Genomic DNA, 17,631 nt, shown 5'->3' with positions numbered 1-17,631 from the left:
AAGAAATAAAAAAATATATAAATGGGAGATTTGGAATCCCCTCAGTCTAGGGGACTGACTCTGTGAAAAAAAATATAAACAGGAGATTCCGAAGGTCTCCTCAGTTGACGGTCTGACTCTGAGCTGGATGGCCACAGCTAGTGTACTGTGCATATGTAAATAAAGTTAAAAATCACACAACACCGGGTTATAGTCCAACAGCTTTAATTGGAAGCACACTAACTCTACCACCTGATGAAGGAGCAGTGCTCTGAAAGCTAGTGTGCTTCCAATTAAACCTGTTGGACTATAACCTGGTGTTGTGTGATTTTTAACTTTGTACACCCCAATCCAACACCGGTTTCTCCAAATCATATGTAAATAAAGGGTAACATGTTGGTGACAGGATACCGGCCTCTGTGCAGTTATTTCAGTGAGGATCTCTCCCCACAGATGCTGTCAGACCTGCTGAGTCTCTCCAGCATTTTCCGCGTTTATTTAACGAGAGGGGATTAGTTTGCCCGGCACTGTTTACATACACAGATATAAACTAATACATACGACGCAGATAGTACTGGCCCTTTAAGCAAAACAACCCGCCCAGTTCATGAATATGTATCTGAGTTCTGTATGACTCTGGCTGTTTGCTATTTAACAAGCGCTGATACATACATGAGACACCCGGAAAAAAAAATCTTCCCTTCCCGGGAATTTTTTTTTGTCTGCAAGAAGTTTCAAAACTTCAACATTCAAACGGCCACAATTGTTTGGAAATGTTCTAACTAAACGGATCCAGCAAATCGAAACACCTACCTATATGTGTGTGTATGTGTGTGTGTGTGTGGGTTAGTTAAAAAGATCAGCACGAGTGACCAAGAAAACACGTGTTTGGATTTCAAAAAGAGAGGAATATTCTGCGAAGGATGAAGCTTGGAGGGAAATTACTAATTATTAAGGAGCCGTGGCGAAATCTTTGAAAGGGAGTCGCTTGGGAGGGCATTTATTTCAATGACCACGTTAAATTTCTCAAAGTTTCAATCCAGTAAGAGACGGTTCGGCTCGCAGTTAATTTCTGGTGAATATCATAAATTCATCGCCCCTGACAGCTCAGTGTCCGCCAGGAGCGAGCTGGTGAGACCTCCTGCAAGTTTTGGGAATTGTCAATGTTACGTGAGGCGATCGGTTCTGAAGATTTGACTGCAAATGACACGGCGAGATGACAGCCCAAGATAAGTGTTCATGCTGAGATCATGCGAGTGAGGTCAAGCATGTTCGGTCTGCCCAGCTGGTATGTTCACACTTGTGTTTAAGCTTGCTCCCCTGTCCCGGTAAAACCGTATTCTGTCACTGACCGTGACACTTTCAGACTGCGTCTTCTCAGGCATCATTTTTAAACTAAATCTTTGTGCGGACCTTCCGCGCTGAGGTCGCTGAAAATGTAAGGTTATGAGTTGATTTCATGACTGACACTGTAGCAATTTGAATGGGAAATTTTGGGCAGGGAGAGCGTTAAGCGCACAGCTTGGTTGCTCGGAGGGAAATTCTGAGCTCTTTCTCTGCATTTGCGTTTCTAATGGGTCCATTCTCCCCAACTTTTTTTCAGGAGTTGGTATTGCTGGAAATCTTGGCTGCTAGCTGTGTTGGTCCTGGGATTTGGAGCCCTCTACAGTACTCAGGTGAGTAACAATTCAAACTGAATCAGTCAGGTAATTCCAATATACAGTACACCTATATATGGCACATACACCCACACGTGCATACACACAGTCAACACAAAACCAGCAAAATATGTTTCATTAGCAATTAATATATGGAGGTTGATTTACATTTGTCTTTTTTTTATTTTCCATTTCCTCTCTCTTATTTTCTGGCTGACTTTAGTGGAACTATCAAACTCTTACTGAGATTACAGGCATCAGCTGATTGTTTAGCTTGGCTACTGTTTTCTCTTCATCCGAATTTTCTTGTCCATACAATAAATTCAGTTCCTTGGTTCTGATTTCCATGGATTTGGAGGTAGACAGTTCCTCAAATGGTGCATCTGTACAGAGAATATGCAGCAAATGATGTGAAAGATTTTGTTGGCATGAATAATTTGCATTTACGTAGCTGTCTATCCCCTGCAGCATATCAGATATATTTCTCGCCATATTGCCTGATTGCGGACAGATAACCAATGACAAGTTGATACTATGTTAGATGCAGACCCAACCTCTCCAGTTCCCCATTCAGCATTTGTGTTTGAATTTGCTTCTATACTAGATAGATGCTATTACGTGTTACTGCAGTTCTCATCACAGTGGCCTTTTAAACATTAGAAAGCTCTATCCTATTTTTCAAAACCTCTTACACAATGAGTTATTTGTGGAGTGCAGCAAAGGTTGTGCTGCAGGAAAACACTCAATGATCGTGATAGTACAGGAGCACCCAGGAGCCTGTACACAATGTTCAACTACTCCAAGCTTCAAGTAAATGAACCCCAAGGCATATCAATTGGATTAATGCCATTTGGGATTGAGTGTCAATTTCATGTTTCCCCATTTCTTGCTACTTTCTCTGCCTCACTGAAGTGGCTGTTGTCCAGGATCAGGAGGCACCTTGGGAGTACTTCTTAGGTAAATTGAATCTTGTTCTCGCTTGGCATCTGCATTTAACAGAAAGGAAGGTGGGAGAAGCAGTGGTGGGAGTCACTGGTCAGCGTGACCAAGCACTGAGGAAAAAGTGAGGACTGCAGATGCTGGAAACCAGAGTTTAGATCAGAGCGATGCTGGAAAAGCACCGCAGGTCAGGCAGCATCCGAGGAGCAGGAGAGTCCATGTTTCAAGCATAATCTCTTAATCAGGAACAAAACATTAACTCTCCTGATCATCAGATGCTGACTGACTGGCTGTGCTTTTCCAGGACCTCACCTTTTGACATTAATGACATTGCAACTTGCTTCACCAAAGCCTCAAATCTTAACTTCCCATAGTGTGTTCAAATTATTTCCCTCTTTCTATGTAGCCCCCTCCTGCTCTACAATTATCTGAGACCTCTGTTCTCCATCAATTCTAGCTGCTTGTGCATCCCCAGCTTCGTTTGACCTGACATTGCGGTCATGTTTTCAATCGTCCAGAGCCCAAGATTTGCATTTCCCTCTTTAAGCCTCACTGCCTCTCTCTCTTCTTTCAAGACACTTGCCTTAAACCTCTTCAAACATGCATTTTGGTTACATGTTCCAATGTCTCCTTTTTTGACTCAGTGTGAATATTTTTTGATTGAGCTCCTGCTAATCACTTTGGGACATTATTACTATCTTAGATTTGCTACATGAATGCAAACAGCTATTTTATTTTTGTTATTTGGCAGCCTGCCAGGGAGAAGCTGTCCTGGTTGAGGGCCAAGTGTCAACCATGGGCTCAGCTCTGGCTTGTGTCAAGTGTGGGATCAGACTTACAGATGGATTCTCATGATTAAATATCCCGATATGTGTTGAATTTTTAATTCTTAGTGAAGTTCTAGCTTCCATTAAGTAGAGCTATAGAGCCTGGGAAGTTGGAAGCGAGGGTGATGTGCAGCTTTAAAATTGCTTTTACATTATGCTACAGTCTATGTGAGAATCATCAGCTCCTCACCTCAGAGTGTTATGCAGCTGGCTGAAGGTAAGTGTATCTCAATTCTCAAAAGACAACTGTGCAGCACTTGTACTTAGGATTACAGGTTCAACTGTGACACGCAGGCAATTTAACTTTTGAGTAATTTCCATAGGGGTGATATTTCTTTAAAGTGACCCTTGTTTTCTTTTGTTCTGACATGTCACATTAATCACCTGTTAACAATCACAGGCACATAATAAATGGCTCCGAACATGTCAATAACTTCTGCCTCTGCTGTGGAAAAGGGATCAGGTTAAAGCTAGAAATAGGCTGGGGCTTTAAATTTGCCACATTTCAGCTTGGCAATGTATTGTCGGTGGCACCCGTTTTAGTTTTCCCGTTTCTGTGGTATACCACATGCTAAAAGACATTTCCTTTATAACCAATGACGCCTATCTTATTTATGTGTAAGAGGTTGGATTATGAGTGAGTTAAAATTGTGCCTGTCAAGTAACATTTTCAAAAGAAAAACCCGAGGTTTGATTTCCAATATGCTGAGCTAGTTAATCAAGTCTCTAAAGCACTAAAGGGTGTATTCATAATTGGACTGTGCCTTGAATTAGCAAGGAGAATATTGTTCTGTGATCCAGTCTTTCTCTGTTTGGCAACCTTTGTTGGACGTGTACATATGTGGCTGTCAAATTAAGGATCAGACTCAGCTCTGTCACCACCCAGAGCCAAATTGCCTTCTGGCGCTTATGGTCAATGCTCAAACATGAATAATGCCCTTTGTGTGAAGTACTGTGACCCAAAGGTAACATTTCTTTGGAGTCTCCTCACATAGCTCACAGCCCTGACACAAGGGACAAGCCTCATGGCTCTTCCGTGAACCCTCATTGTTCAATTTTTTTTTAACCTTGGAGAAAGATCAAGTGGAAGGTGTGAACGACATGTTCCCACAGGTAGATTCCTCTAGCTTCCACTTACACGTGTGAGGAGCAACACTTTAAAAGCAAATAGCCAAGGGGTAATTTCCTGCAATGCACCAAACTGTATGGATCAGACAGCATGCATGAAAGCCCCAAAATGAGCTTCCTTTTAAATGCTGACCGAGTCCTGGGAGTTTTTTTTTAAACATTGCATTCCCTTAGGTAGGGGAAAACCAGCCAGTTCACAGTATGATGACTGTCAAAAGAACTTGCTTTAGTCACAACACAGTAAATAGCTGCAGTCCATTGAAGAATGAATTAGTCAGTAGCTGGGGGCGCGCTATTTCACAACAAATCTTGCGAATTTCTGTTGCCCCGCATGCATGCTGCTATGTGTGCCGTAATGTTGCTGCTTGAAAGACTGCACAAAATTCAGCAGTTACTAAAAAATAACAATCATTGCCTTCTTCACAGTCCTATCATTTATTCGGTTCAGGACAGCTATATAACCTCATATTCAGTTTGTTTTTATTATCTCATATGGTTGACTGTTCCAGAAGTTTTTTACAGAAGGCAGCATGTCTTTTCTGTTTGATGCTGCTCTGAGCTGGGAGATTGTGCTCAAAAAATGGCAGGTTGATGTGTGCAATGCTTTCCTTTTTGGGCAAGTTAGCTTCTGGTTGCAGAATGGTCAGTTCTTACTATCAATTTCACGCGGTGGTAACTCTCCATGGTGCAATCACTGTTAGAGGTTTACCATTAGCTTGGTATCTCAGGAATGAGGACAATGCTTGCTCATGGCAAGAAGTAATAGTGTTTTTAAAGTGTGGAAACAATTGCGCTACAGATATCACATAGTTTTTATTGAGAAGGAGACTCTCCCATTCTTACTACATGCCAAAGGTGCATTGAAATGATTAATAGATTGATTTACAGTTTGGCCACATTGTAACACACCTTCCATGTAAGACTGGAGATGGGTTTTGGACTCAAAGCGTCTGACCTAAATGTAAGAATGCTAGTCCACTGCATTCACTGCACACAATGTGGTCCTCTCTCCTTTGGGGAAACTAAGCGTAGACTGGGTGACCGCTTTGCAGAACATCTATGTTTTGCCCACAGAAAAGACCCTGAGCTTCCAATTGCCTGCCACTTTAATATACCACCCTGTGTCCTGGCTAATATCCCTGACTCAGTGTTACTGCAGTGCTCCAGCAAAGCTCAGTGCAAGCTGGAAGAACAGTGCCTCATTTTCCACTTGGAGACCCTGCAGTCCTCCAGACTCAATATCGATTGCAATAATTTTAGGGCCTGAACCCCGCCCCCCCCCCACCCCCCTCCACCCCCACCACACACACCAGACCTTGTTATCACATAGTCTGCTATTACACACTATCTATTGTTAGCCACTAACAGTCTCTATTAACAACTATTCTCCTTCCCACCAGAATGTTATCAACTCATTTGCCTAGATTAGAGTGGTGCTGGAAAAGTACAGCAGGTCAGGCAGCATCCAACAAGCAGGAAAATCGACATTTCGGGCAAAAGCCCTTCATCAGTAAGCAAAGGAAACACTTACCACACTTTTAGAAGAGACCATCACACACACCCCAACCACCATCAATCACATTACCAACGAAAACATTATGAAGCTAGTGGACCTGTGCCTCACCACCCACTTCACCTTCAACAACATTGTCTACAAACAAACCAATGGCACACCCATGGGATCTCCGCTATCAGGATTCATAGCAGAAGCAGTAATGCAAAGAATAGAACAAACAGCCCTACCAACCATCAAACCAAAAATCTGGGTCCGCTACGTAGATGACACCTTTGTCGTCACAAAACGAAACAAGATAGAAGAGACATTTAACATCATCAACAACATCCTCACAGGCATAAAGTTCACCAAGGAGGAAGAAACTGACAACAAACTGGCAGTCCTGGATGTCACAGTCGAAAGAAAGGACAACGGAGAACTACAAAGCTGCGTATACAGAAAACCGACAAACACTGACCAAATACTTATCTACACCAGCAACCATCCCAACACACACAAACAAAGCTGTATCAGAACACTATTCCAACGAGCCACCACACACTGCAGCACAGATGAACTTCAGAAAACAGAGGAGAACCACCTATACAACGTATTCAAGAAGAACGGATACTCAAAAAATACAGTGCGCAGATTCCTCAAGAACAAACCACGACAAGCAGACCAAAGACAGCCAGAAATCCTAACCACCTTACCATACATCAAAGAAGTTTCAGAAATGACAGCCAGACTACTAAGACCCCTCGGAATCCTAGTAGCACACAAACCCACCAACACTCTCAAACAAAAATTAACAAGCTTAAAAGATCCAGTACAACCCATGGACAAAACCAACGTCATCTACAAAATTCCATGCAAGGACTGCCACAAACACTACGTAGGACAAACAGGAAGAATCTTAGCTACCAGGATACATGAACACCAGCTAGCCACAAAAAGACACGACCCTCTCTCCCTCGTAGCCCTACACACGGATGAAAAAAACCACCATTTCGACTGGGACAACACATCTATCCTGGGACAGGCTAAGCAAAGACATGCCAGAGAATTCCTAGAGGCCTGGCACTCCAACCACAACGCCATATACAAACACATAGATCTAGATGCCATCTGTCAACCCCTCAGAAAACGAACAGGAAATGACATCACCACAAACCTCAGGAACCCCATCCAGGAGAAAGATATAAATAGAAAGCAGGAGACAACAGCTTTGCTTCACTTGGAGGTCGCCACTGATGATATTACCTAGCCAGGTAATGAAACGTCTGGATATCAAACCTACAGCTCAGCGAGCAAACCTACACCCTAAATCTCAACCTAAGCTACAAACCTTCACAAACCTTGCAAAAACCTATGGGCGCAACACGCTCCAACTTACCCAAAGATTGGAAAGGAATGCCATCCGAGAGAGTTCCACCCACGAACAACTGTACTTCCTGCATGAATGTTTAAGAAAACAGGTACTGCCAAAATGTATCCAATATAAACCACCGATAAAAACACCTCAAGCCAGAAGTTTAACAGAACAAAACGGCCGCAGAATGCTCCGAGAACTAATCAGTGATGCCCACCACAGACTCCGAAAATACAACCGGGAAATTGCGCGCCAAAAACCGTTATTCAAACAAACAACAAATCAAGAATGGACAGACGCGGTAGAACGAGCCATAAACACCAAACAATGACAAAGACAGATAAAGAAAAATCGGGACCTGAAGAAAAATCTTGACAAACTCACAAAAAAGACAAAACCGATAACACAGGGGCATGGATAAAGAACTTATCAGATGGGACCCTATCAGACACAGAAAAAGCGGTAGTAGTCAAAGGATTAAATTTCAATTACCGAGACGCTGACAAGAAGGATTTCCTAGCGGCATTAGAAACCACATTGAAGGACAACAAACTCATGGAAGAAACACAACAAGCGATCAGACAGACCGTTGCACCTATTCTGAGCCGAAAGAGGGAAGGAAACAAACTGAACACACAAGAAAAGAAATCCCTAGCAAACCTCAAAATATTACCTGCAGATAAAGGTCGGCTCACAGTCATCCTGAATCCCCTCCTAGTCCAGGAACTCCCCACATACGTTCGAGACACCACCCACGCCCTCCACCTCCTCCAAGACTTCCTTTTCCCCGGCCCCCAACGCCTCATCTTCACCATGGATATCCGATCCCTCTACACCTCCATCCGCCATGACCAGGGCCTCCAAGCCCTCCGTTTTTTTCCTCTCCCAACGTCCCCAACAGTACCCTTCCACCAACACTCTCATTCGTTTGGCCGAACTAGTCCTCACCCTTAACAATTTCTCCTTCGAATCCTCCCACTTTCTCCAGACCAAAGGGGTAGCCATGGGCACACGTATGGGCCCCAGCTATGCCTGTCTCTTTGTTGGCTATGTAAAACAGTCGATCTTCCGTAATTACACCGGCACCACTCCCCACCTCTTCCTCCGCTACATTGATGACTGCATTGGCGCCACCTCGTGCTCCCCCGAGGAGGTTGAGCAATTCATCAACTTCACCAACACATTCCACCCTGACCTTAAATTTACCTGGACCATCTCTGACACTTCCATCCCCTTCCTGGACCTCTCCATCTCCATTAATGATGACCGACTTGACACTGACATTTTTTACAAACCCGATTCCCACAGCTACCTGGATTACACCTCTTCCCACCCTACCTCTTGCGAAAATGCCATCCCGTATTCCCAAATCCTCCACCTGTGTCATATCTGCTCCCAGGAGGATCAGTTCCACCACAGAACACACCAGATAGCCTCCTTTTTTAGAGACCGTAATTTCCCTTCCCACGTGGTTAAAGATGCCCTCCAACGCATCTCGTCCACATCCCGCACCTCCGCCCTCAGACCCCACCCCTCCAACTGTAACAAGGACAGAACGCCCCTGGTGCTCACCTTCCACCCTACCAACCTTCGCATAAACCATATCATCTGCCAACATTTCCGCCACCTCCAAAAAGACCCCACCACCAGGGATATATTTCCCTCCCCACCCCTTTCCGCCTTCCGCAAAGACCGTTTCCTCCATGACTTCCTGGTCAGATCCACGCCCCCCACAACCCACGCTCCCATCCTGGCACCTTCCCCTGCCACCGCAGGAACTGTAAAACCTGTGCCCACACCTCCTCCCTCACCTCTATCCAAGGCCCTAAAGGAGCCTTCCACATCCATCAAAGTTTTACCTGCACATTCACCAATATCATTTATTGTATCCGTTGCTCCCGATGCGGTCTCCTCTACATTGGGGAGACTGGGCACCTCCTAGCAGAGCGCTTTAGGGAACATTTCCGTGACACCCGCACCAATCAACCACACCGACCCGTGGCCCAACATTTCAACTCCCCCTCCCACTCTGCCGAGGACAAGGATGTCCTGGGCCTCCTTCACCGCCACTCCCTCACCACCAGACGCCTGGAGGAAGAACACCTCATCTTCCGCCTCAGAACACTTCAACCCCAGGGCATCAATGTGGACTTCAACAGTTTCCTCATTTCCCCTTCCCCCACCTCACCCTAGTTCCAAACTTCCAGTTCAGCACTGTCCCCATGACTTGTCCGGACTTGTCCAACCTGCCTATCTCCTTTTCCACCTATCCACTCCACCCTCTCCTCCCTGACCTATCACCTTCATCCCCTCCCCCACTCACCTATTGTACTCTATGCTACTTTCTCCCCACCCGCACCCTCCTCTAGCTTATCTCTCCACGCTTCAGGCTCTCTGCCTTTATTCCTGATGAAGGGCTTTTGCCCGAAACGTCAATTTCGCTGCTCCTTGGATGCTGCCTGAACTGCTGTGCTCTTCCAGCACCACTAATCCAGAAACTACATAGAGAAAGCCAATGCACTACTCGCAGACACCAACACTTACCAACAGGTGGCGATAGACTCAACCCCACAACTAGGAAACAAAATTACATATCTCCTAAGAAAATTACACAATTCCGGACAATTAAACAAGACTGAATTCCAGAAAATGAAACCCGACGGGACCAACACCCCTCGATTCTATGGACTACCAAAAATCCATAAACCAAGAGCCCCCCTCAGACCTATAGTCTCACTCCCCGGAACACCAACTTACAGATTGGCCAAAGAACTACACGCAAGACTGAAATACCTAGTAGAAGAGTCACAGCACTCCATCCACTCCACCCAGGAATTCCTAAAAATCATCAAAAACACCAAAATAGAGGAAGACGAAGCAATGATCTCATTTGTCGTAACAGCACTGTTCACCTCCATCAACATCGACCTGGCAAAGGAAACACTTAGCACACTTTTAGAAGAGACCATCACACACACCCCAACCACCATCAATCACATTACCAATGAAAACATCATGAAGCTGGTGGACCTGTGCCTCACCACCCACTTCACCTTCAACAACATAATCTACAAACAAACCAACGGCACACCCATGGGATCTCCGCTATCAGGATTCATAGCAGAAGCAGTAATGCAAAGACTAGAACAAACAGCCCTATCAACCATCAAACCAAAAATCTGGGTCCGCTACGTAGATGACACCTTTGTCGTCACAAAACGAAACAAGATAGAAGAGACATTTAACATCATCAACAACACCCTCACAGGCATAAAGTTCACCAAGGAGGAAGAAACCGACAACAAACTCACATTCCTGGACGTCACAGTCGAAAGAAAGGACAACGGAGAACTACAAAGCTGCGTATACAGAAAACCAACAAACACTGACCAAATACTTAACTACACCAGCAACCATCCCAACACACACAAACAAAGCTGTATCAGAACACTATTCCAACGAGCCACCACATACTGCAGCACAAACGAACTTCAGAAAACAGAGGAGAACCACCTATACAACGTATTCAAGAAGAACAGATACTTAAAACATACAGTGCACAGATTCCTCAAGAACAAACCACGACAAGCAGACCAAAGACAGCCAGAAACCCTAACCACCTTACCATACATCAAAGAAGTTTCAGAAATGACAGCCAGACAACTAAGACCCCTCGGAATCCAAGTAGCACACAAACCCACCAACACTCTCAAACAAAAACTAACAAACTTAAAAGACCCAGTACAATCCATGGACAAAACCAACGTCATCTACAAAATTCCATGCAAGGACTGCCACAAACACTACGTAGGACAAACAGGAAGAATGTTAGCTACCAGGATACACGAACACCAGCTAGCCACAAAAAGACACGACCCTCTCTCCCTCGTAGCCCTACACACGGATGAAAAAAACCACCATTTCGACTGGGACAACACATCTATCCTGGGACAGGCTAAGCAAAGACATGCCAGAGAATTCCTAGAGGCCTGGCACTCCAACCACAACGCCATAAACAAACACATAGATCTAGATGCCATCTATCAACCCCTCAGAAAACGAATAGGAAATGACATCACCACAAACCCCAGGAACCCCATCCAGGAGAAAGATATAAATAGAAAGCAGGAGACAACAGCTTTGCTTCACTTGGAGGTCGCCACTGATGATGTTACCTAGCCAGGTAATGAAACGTCTGGATATCAAACCTACAGCTCAGCGAGCAAACCTACACCCTAAACCTCAACCTGAGCTACAAACCTTCACAAACCTTGCAAAAACCACTCTAATCTAGACTCTGATCTCCAGCATCTGCAGTCCTCACTTTTTCCTAACTCCTTTGCCAACTGTTTTTCTCTCTCTTTGGGCTCTATCCCTACTTGTCATCTCTTCCTTACCTCCTCCACTCACCCTATCATCTGAATATAAACTGACATTTTCCCAGTTACCATCAGTTCTAAGGAAGGGTCACTGGACCCAAAATGTTAGCTTTGATTTCTCTTCACAGATGCTTCCAGACTTGCTGAGCTTTTCCAGCAACTTATGTTTTTGTTTCTGATTTACGGTATCTGCAGTTCTTTCAGTTTTTTATTAAGAATACTCTGGCTGGACCATAAAGATTCTCAGCCAGACAGAGCAGTAGAAGTCTTGATTTTGTGCCCAGTCTTTGCTGAGATGGTTTTGACTTTAGCCAGGCATTGCTTGGGCTGCTGGTATTGGGTTCAGTCTTCTGAAGCTGTGGAGAGTGGTGGAGGATCTGGAGTTTGGGGGAGAATTGATCGCTACCCCACAAGAAAGTTCAGAGTGGACATTATAGAAGCAGTATTGATACTGGTGCTCTCCAGGACCTCACAGCCTGCCAGCATTTACTATCAAAACTTGCACAGGAAAGATTATGGTAAAAATATTAAAGAGAAGACAGGTTGTTTGGCAACCAATGCACTTTCATAGATTCCCTGCAGTGTGGAAGCAGGCCCTTCGGCTCAATAAGTCCACACCGATCCTCTGAAGAGTAACCCACCCAGTCCCATTCCCCTATCTTATTACTTCACATTTCCCCTGACTAATGCACCTAACCTACACATCCCTGAACACTATGGGCAATCTGCACATCTTCAGATTGTGGGAGGAAATTGGAATACCTGGAGTAAATCAGCTCAGACATGGGGAGAATGTGCAAACTCCACACAGTCGCCCAAGGCTGGAATTGAACCCGGGACCCTGGTGCCGTGAGGCAGCAGTGCTAACCACTGAGCCACCATACTACCCACTTAGGTTGCACAAGTAGGCTCATGCCAATCATCTACTCAAATACCTTGATTCCTGTCTTTCAACAACACAATCTCTATTCTTAAATCCTGACATGATCTCTACTTCAACTCTATTGAATTCACATTTCACAGCTCACAACCTACCATACTGAAATAATTGTCATGCTGTTTCAAAGCTTTTACATTTAATCTTCCATCTTTACCTACTTGGTCAAGAATATCAGTGCCATTACAACCATAGTGTTAATAATTACTTACCTCTCCCTCTTCATCATTTCTTTTCAGATGCTTCGTCCTTTTTTACCTCAAAGATTGACTGCGCATTTGAGCTGCCAAGTACTTTTGTTTAAAAAACGATCATTTCTGAGGGGCACAGGGGAGTGTTCAAATCCAGTAATTTCCTGGAAAAAGCTGAAGATAAATCATTCTCCTCCCAAGATTAAAGCAAAAAAATGTGTGTATTATATTTCGATTGGTGTATCAGTCAGATCAAGGCTGCCGCAGTTGAGAAACATTTTTCTTTGGTGAATTTTCTGTTTTCAGTGTGACTGTGAGAACACTGGGGAATGGAAAGCTGTCATTGGGCTTCAGTAATGGTTAGCATCAAGCACATTCAAGAGAGCGAGGGAACACAATCAAATGCCAAGTGAAGCTCCCTCTAACTTTCAAATATAAGCAAATGATGGAATAAAATAGAAACAGAAAGTACCGAAGAAACTTTGTGGGTCTGACAGCATATATGGAGATGAAGAACAGAGTTAGTTTTGAGTCCAAATTGACTCCAAAGTTAAGTTCTGCAGAATACTATTAAATGTGAAACATTTACATGGTTTCTCTCTCCTCAGATGCTACCAGAACTGCTGAGGTTTTCCAGCATTTTCTGTTGTTATTCCTCCCTCGAGCCTGGTTCCAGCACAATCATGAACACATGTCTTTGGAAATATCTGAAGATGCGAGGTTGCCTCCCTTAAATTTTGTAATTTCCAAAAAAAACTCAAATCATTTTTTAAATATTTAGAATCAACCGGAAGAACTGCAGATGGTGGAAATCAGAAACAAAACAGAAACTGCTTGAAAAGCTCAGCAGGTCTGGCAGCATCTGTGGAGAGAAATCAGAGTTAATGTTTTGGGTCCAGTGACCCTTACTCAGAACTGCCAGAGACACTATTGGTGCAGCACATGAATCAGTGTTTATAATACTACCGTAGTTAGTGAAAAATAGTATGAGTGCCGTCATGGGTCATAAATTAAGACGTCAAGTGAGTCTGTGTAGCTAACCCTTTAGTTAGATAAACACGAAGGTGCATATTAGCTCACAAGGGAATTATTCCAAGTAAACTTCTCAGTTAACTGTTCTTGTTAAACTTTTGATGCCAGAAATCTGCCAATTGCCTATTACAATAAACTTATGCCTTTATTTACACATTGTAATAATTTAAAAAGCTCATTGTGTTTGTCACAGCTTATTTGTCAGAATCACTCAGTTTCCATACTGGAAATGGAACAGATTCAAAAGTGATCCACAGTAACAGTATTTGCATGAGTACGTGGTTGATATAGGGAACAGATTCCCTAGGAAGATGTGGGAACAATTAGTATTGATAACTTCAGCCGCAAGTTAGGGAGATGTTGTTCCATCAATAATATTTGGGGCATAGTGTGAGCAAGCTGAGATATGATCTGATGATTGTAACCTATTGAAGGATCAGGTGACTTTGCACCTAAGGTTCCCAAGGATTTCATTGCCTCATATTTACACTAGTTAACAATTCCATTATTATGTCTTGCAAACAGCAGCATCATAAACGGTGAACTAGATGGACTCTGCTTCTGCAACCTCCTCCAGCCTCTCTCCGCTATCACTCTGACCCCCTCCCGGTCACACACCACTATCACTCCGACCCCCTCTCGGTTACACTCCATTCCATCTTTCCGATGTCTTCCAGTCCTGGTTCCTATCTCTGTCTGAATCCTCCTCCAATCCTTCCATTCTAATATGCTAACTATTTTGCATTCCACTAATGTAATGAGGGGTATGGGCCAAGTGCTGGAAAATAGGACTAGATTAAGTTAGGATATCGGGTCAGCATGGTCAAGCTGGATTAAAGGGTCTATTTCCAAGCTGTACATCTCTATGGGGATGTTGCCAGTGCAGGAGGATTTGAGCTACAGGTAGAAGCTGAATAGGCTGGGGCTGTTTTCCCTGGAGCATTGAAGGTTGAGGGGTGACCTTATAGAGATTTACAAAATTATGAGTGGCATGGATAGGGTAAATATGCATGGGGTTGGGGAGTCCAGAACTAGAGGGCATAGATTTAGGGTGAGAGGGGAAAGATATAAAAGAGACCTACGGAGCAACATTTTCACACAGAGGGTGGTACATATATGGAATGAGCTGTCAGAGGAAGTGGTGGAGGCTGGTACAATTGCAACATTTAAGAGGCATTTGGATGGGTATGTGAATAGGAAGGGTTGGAGGGATATGGGCCGGGTGCTGGCAGGTGGGACTAGATTGGATTGGAATATCTGGTCAGCATTGATGGGTTGGACTGAAGGGTCTGTTTCCATGCTGTACATCTCTATGACTCTAGTGAAAAATCCTTTAGTCACCCTGTGTGTACTGTCTAGAACTCTAACCCCTAAATCTCTGCCAAAAGCATCCCTGCCCACTTTCTAAGACCTATCCCTTCAACCGATCATATTCCCACATTCCATAAATTTCAATTCTTTTTAATCTGACATCAACAAGTTAGGGCTTTTTAACGTGTTAAAGGTTATATAAAATATACCAGTAAATTCTATGACAAGTAATTATGTTTATAAAACTGGTGCTGTCCATTAAAACTGATGGATACTGGAACATCTTCATGGAACAGGGTATTCGCCTGTGGTTCAGAGAAAACAGAAATCAGGATTCAGAATCGTAATTTCCACGCAATCATGTCTAGAGTTCTCTTTTCCACTTTGAGATGTAAGATTAGTGTTGGTTTCGATAATGGATGGTAACGTTATTTGGTATCTTGAATTTGTAGTGCTAATCATCCATGGTTTTTGTGAAAGTTTTTGCAAGTTTAATATATATTGCATTACTTAATCAATTCTGTATTACCTTATCTGGCTGCCCATAGTCTAAGATAATAATAATAAACACAATTGTGCACATTTAAGCACCATAAGGCAGAGGTTCCTGGTCAGTGACAGTGTGTGCCAGTCCAAGCAGGAATATGATTATGATTACTGATGATGTTACCTGGCCATGGTAATGAAACATCTGAAAACAAACATTCCAACTCAGCGAGCTAACTTACATGCTTATTCAGTACCATTTCAGTCTCTCTATTTAATGGGAGGCGAATGATACTTAGCGGCTTTATACAGGAATTTGAATCTACCTTCCCATAGCCCACCATCCCTTTGCCATCAAAATACTTTCTATGAGGGAAGACACAGAATGTGTTTCACTCAGCAAGTTGAGTCTGGCAGTACACTGCCCAAATGGATGTTGGAAGCAATTGCTTTCAAAGGGGAGTTGGATAAATAGTTGATAGGGAAAAATTTGCAGAGTTATCAAGACAGACAAGGTGAGTGAGAGTAATTGTAAAGTTCTCTCAAAGAACTGATGAAATTGGTTGAATGGCTTCCGCTTAGCTGTCTAATTTCACATTTCTCTGTAGTGGTGATCTCATTCAAAGTCTTTGTTCTTGATGAGCTCAAAAGGAGAATTAGGAGTAATTTTCCAGGGAGGATGCTGATCTCCTTGCCATCTAAACCTTAAGTATCCTGTGAGGTCCTGTATCAGAGCCAGAAATCTTGTGTGGTCCCACATCACCGAACGCTAACCGACATTATCAAAAGAATCACAGTTGATCAAAGCAAGGATGAGCTCCATGTGATCTAAATAATATCAGATGCCATGTCACTGCACAATAGTCCAACTAAGGTTCAAATGATGAATAAACTGCTCTGGTTCCCATGATTTACGGCCCTGCATGAATTATTTTGCTTAGATTTCTGCTTTGTGTTCCACACCCAAAAAGGGCCAATATTTTCAAGTCAAATTGGCTGCTCATTGCTGGTGTCCTCAATAAAGTTCTGGCCACCAGAAACAATGGCATGTAACATCGACCAAATGTCATCACTGACCTCATGAATTTGCTCAAGCGTCACTAGTGTTGAATAAAAAACAAAGAACTGAGGATATTGGAGCTCTGAAATGAACACAGAAATTACTGGAGAAACCCAGCATATCTGATAACATCAGTAGAAAGCAAGTAGAGTTAACATTTCGGGTCCAGTGACCCTTCTTCAGAACTGGGTGTCCTGAAGAAAGGTCACTGGTCCAAAAAGATTGACTACTTTATCTTCACTGAACCTGCTGAGTTTATCCAGAAATTTCTGTTTGTGTTTCAATGTTGAATAAGATTTATTGGGACCAATATTAACCTTCAGCGGATGTTTGGTGGGTAACGGGCAGGAAAATCGTACTCTGTGACAAGCCCCAGGCACTTTAAGCAGCGGGGAACACAGCAATATTTCTTTCTTTCATTCATTGAATGTAGGCATCACTGGCTCAACCAGTATTTATTACCCAATGCTAGTCGTCCTTGAGGAGGTGGTGGGTGAGGTGAACTGCTTCCTGGGTGACTTTGTACTGTTAACTGGATTCTAACAGATTTTAACCAATCCAAGTTCCCAGACAGTCAGCTCCAGAGCAACGTTGTGAATGTTATCATGGTTTTTGTTCTGTTAATCCTCCTCATGTTTAGTCTAAATTACTAATGCTGTCTGAAACCAAGTTATGATTTGGAGATGCCGGTGTTGGACTGGGGTGTACAAAGTTAAAAACCACACAGCACAAGGTTATAGTCCAACAGGTTTAATTGGAAGTACACTAGCTTTCGGAGCGCCGCTCCTTTATCAGGTAGTTGTGGAGGACACAATTGGAAGACACAGAATTTATAGC

The 17,631-nt window shown here is 43.5% G+C and overlaps 1 protein-coding gene across 3 annotated transcripts in view; it reads left to right on the top strand.

Moving 5' to 3' along the window:
• The first annotated feature begins 641 nt into the window (after positions 1 to 641).
• The window catches only part of LOC122565386 (ADAMTS-like protein 5), a 124,982-nt gene continuing 107,992 nt past the window's right edge, over positions 642 to 17,631 (top strand). The window contains exons 1-2 of one of the 3 annotated variants that reach the window (XM_087976007.1): positions 642 to 1,267; positions 1,583 to 1,655. In XM_087976007.1, coding sequence (XP_087832133.1) covers positions 1,230 to 1,267; positions 1,583 to 1,655 — 111 coding nt within the window. In that variant the 5' untranslated portion in view covers positions 642 to 1,229. The other 2 variants (XM_043721315.2, XM_043721316.2) reach the window with 2 other exon arrangements.

Source organism: Chiloscyllium plagiosum, unplaced genomic scaffold, assembly GCF_037043375.1.
Source record: "Chiloscyllium plagiosum isolate Xiang-an unplaced genomic scaffold, Cpla_swu_hap1 HiC_scaffold_28, whole genome shotgun sequence".
NCBI classification, from domain to species: domain Eukaryota; kingdom Metazoa; phylum Chordata; class Chondrichthyes; order Orectolobiformes; family Hemiscylliidae; genus Chiloscyllium; species Chiloscyllium plagiosum.
The sequence above is the reverse complement of the archived record's forward strand: the minus strand, read 5'-3'. Positions and strand labels throughout refer to the sequence as shown.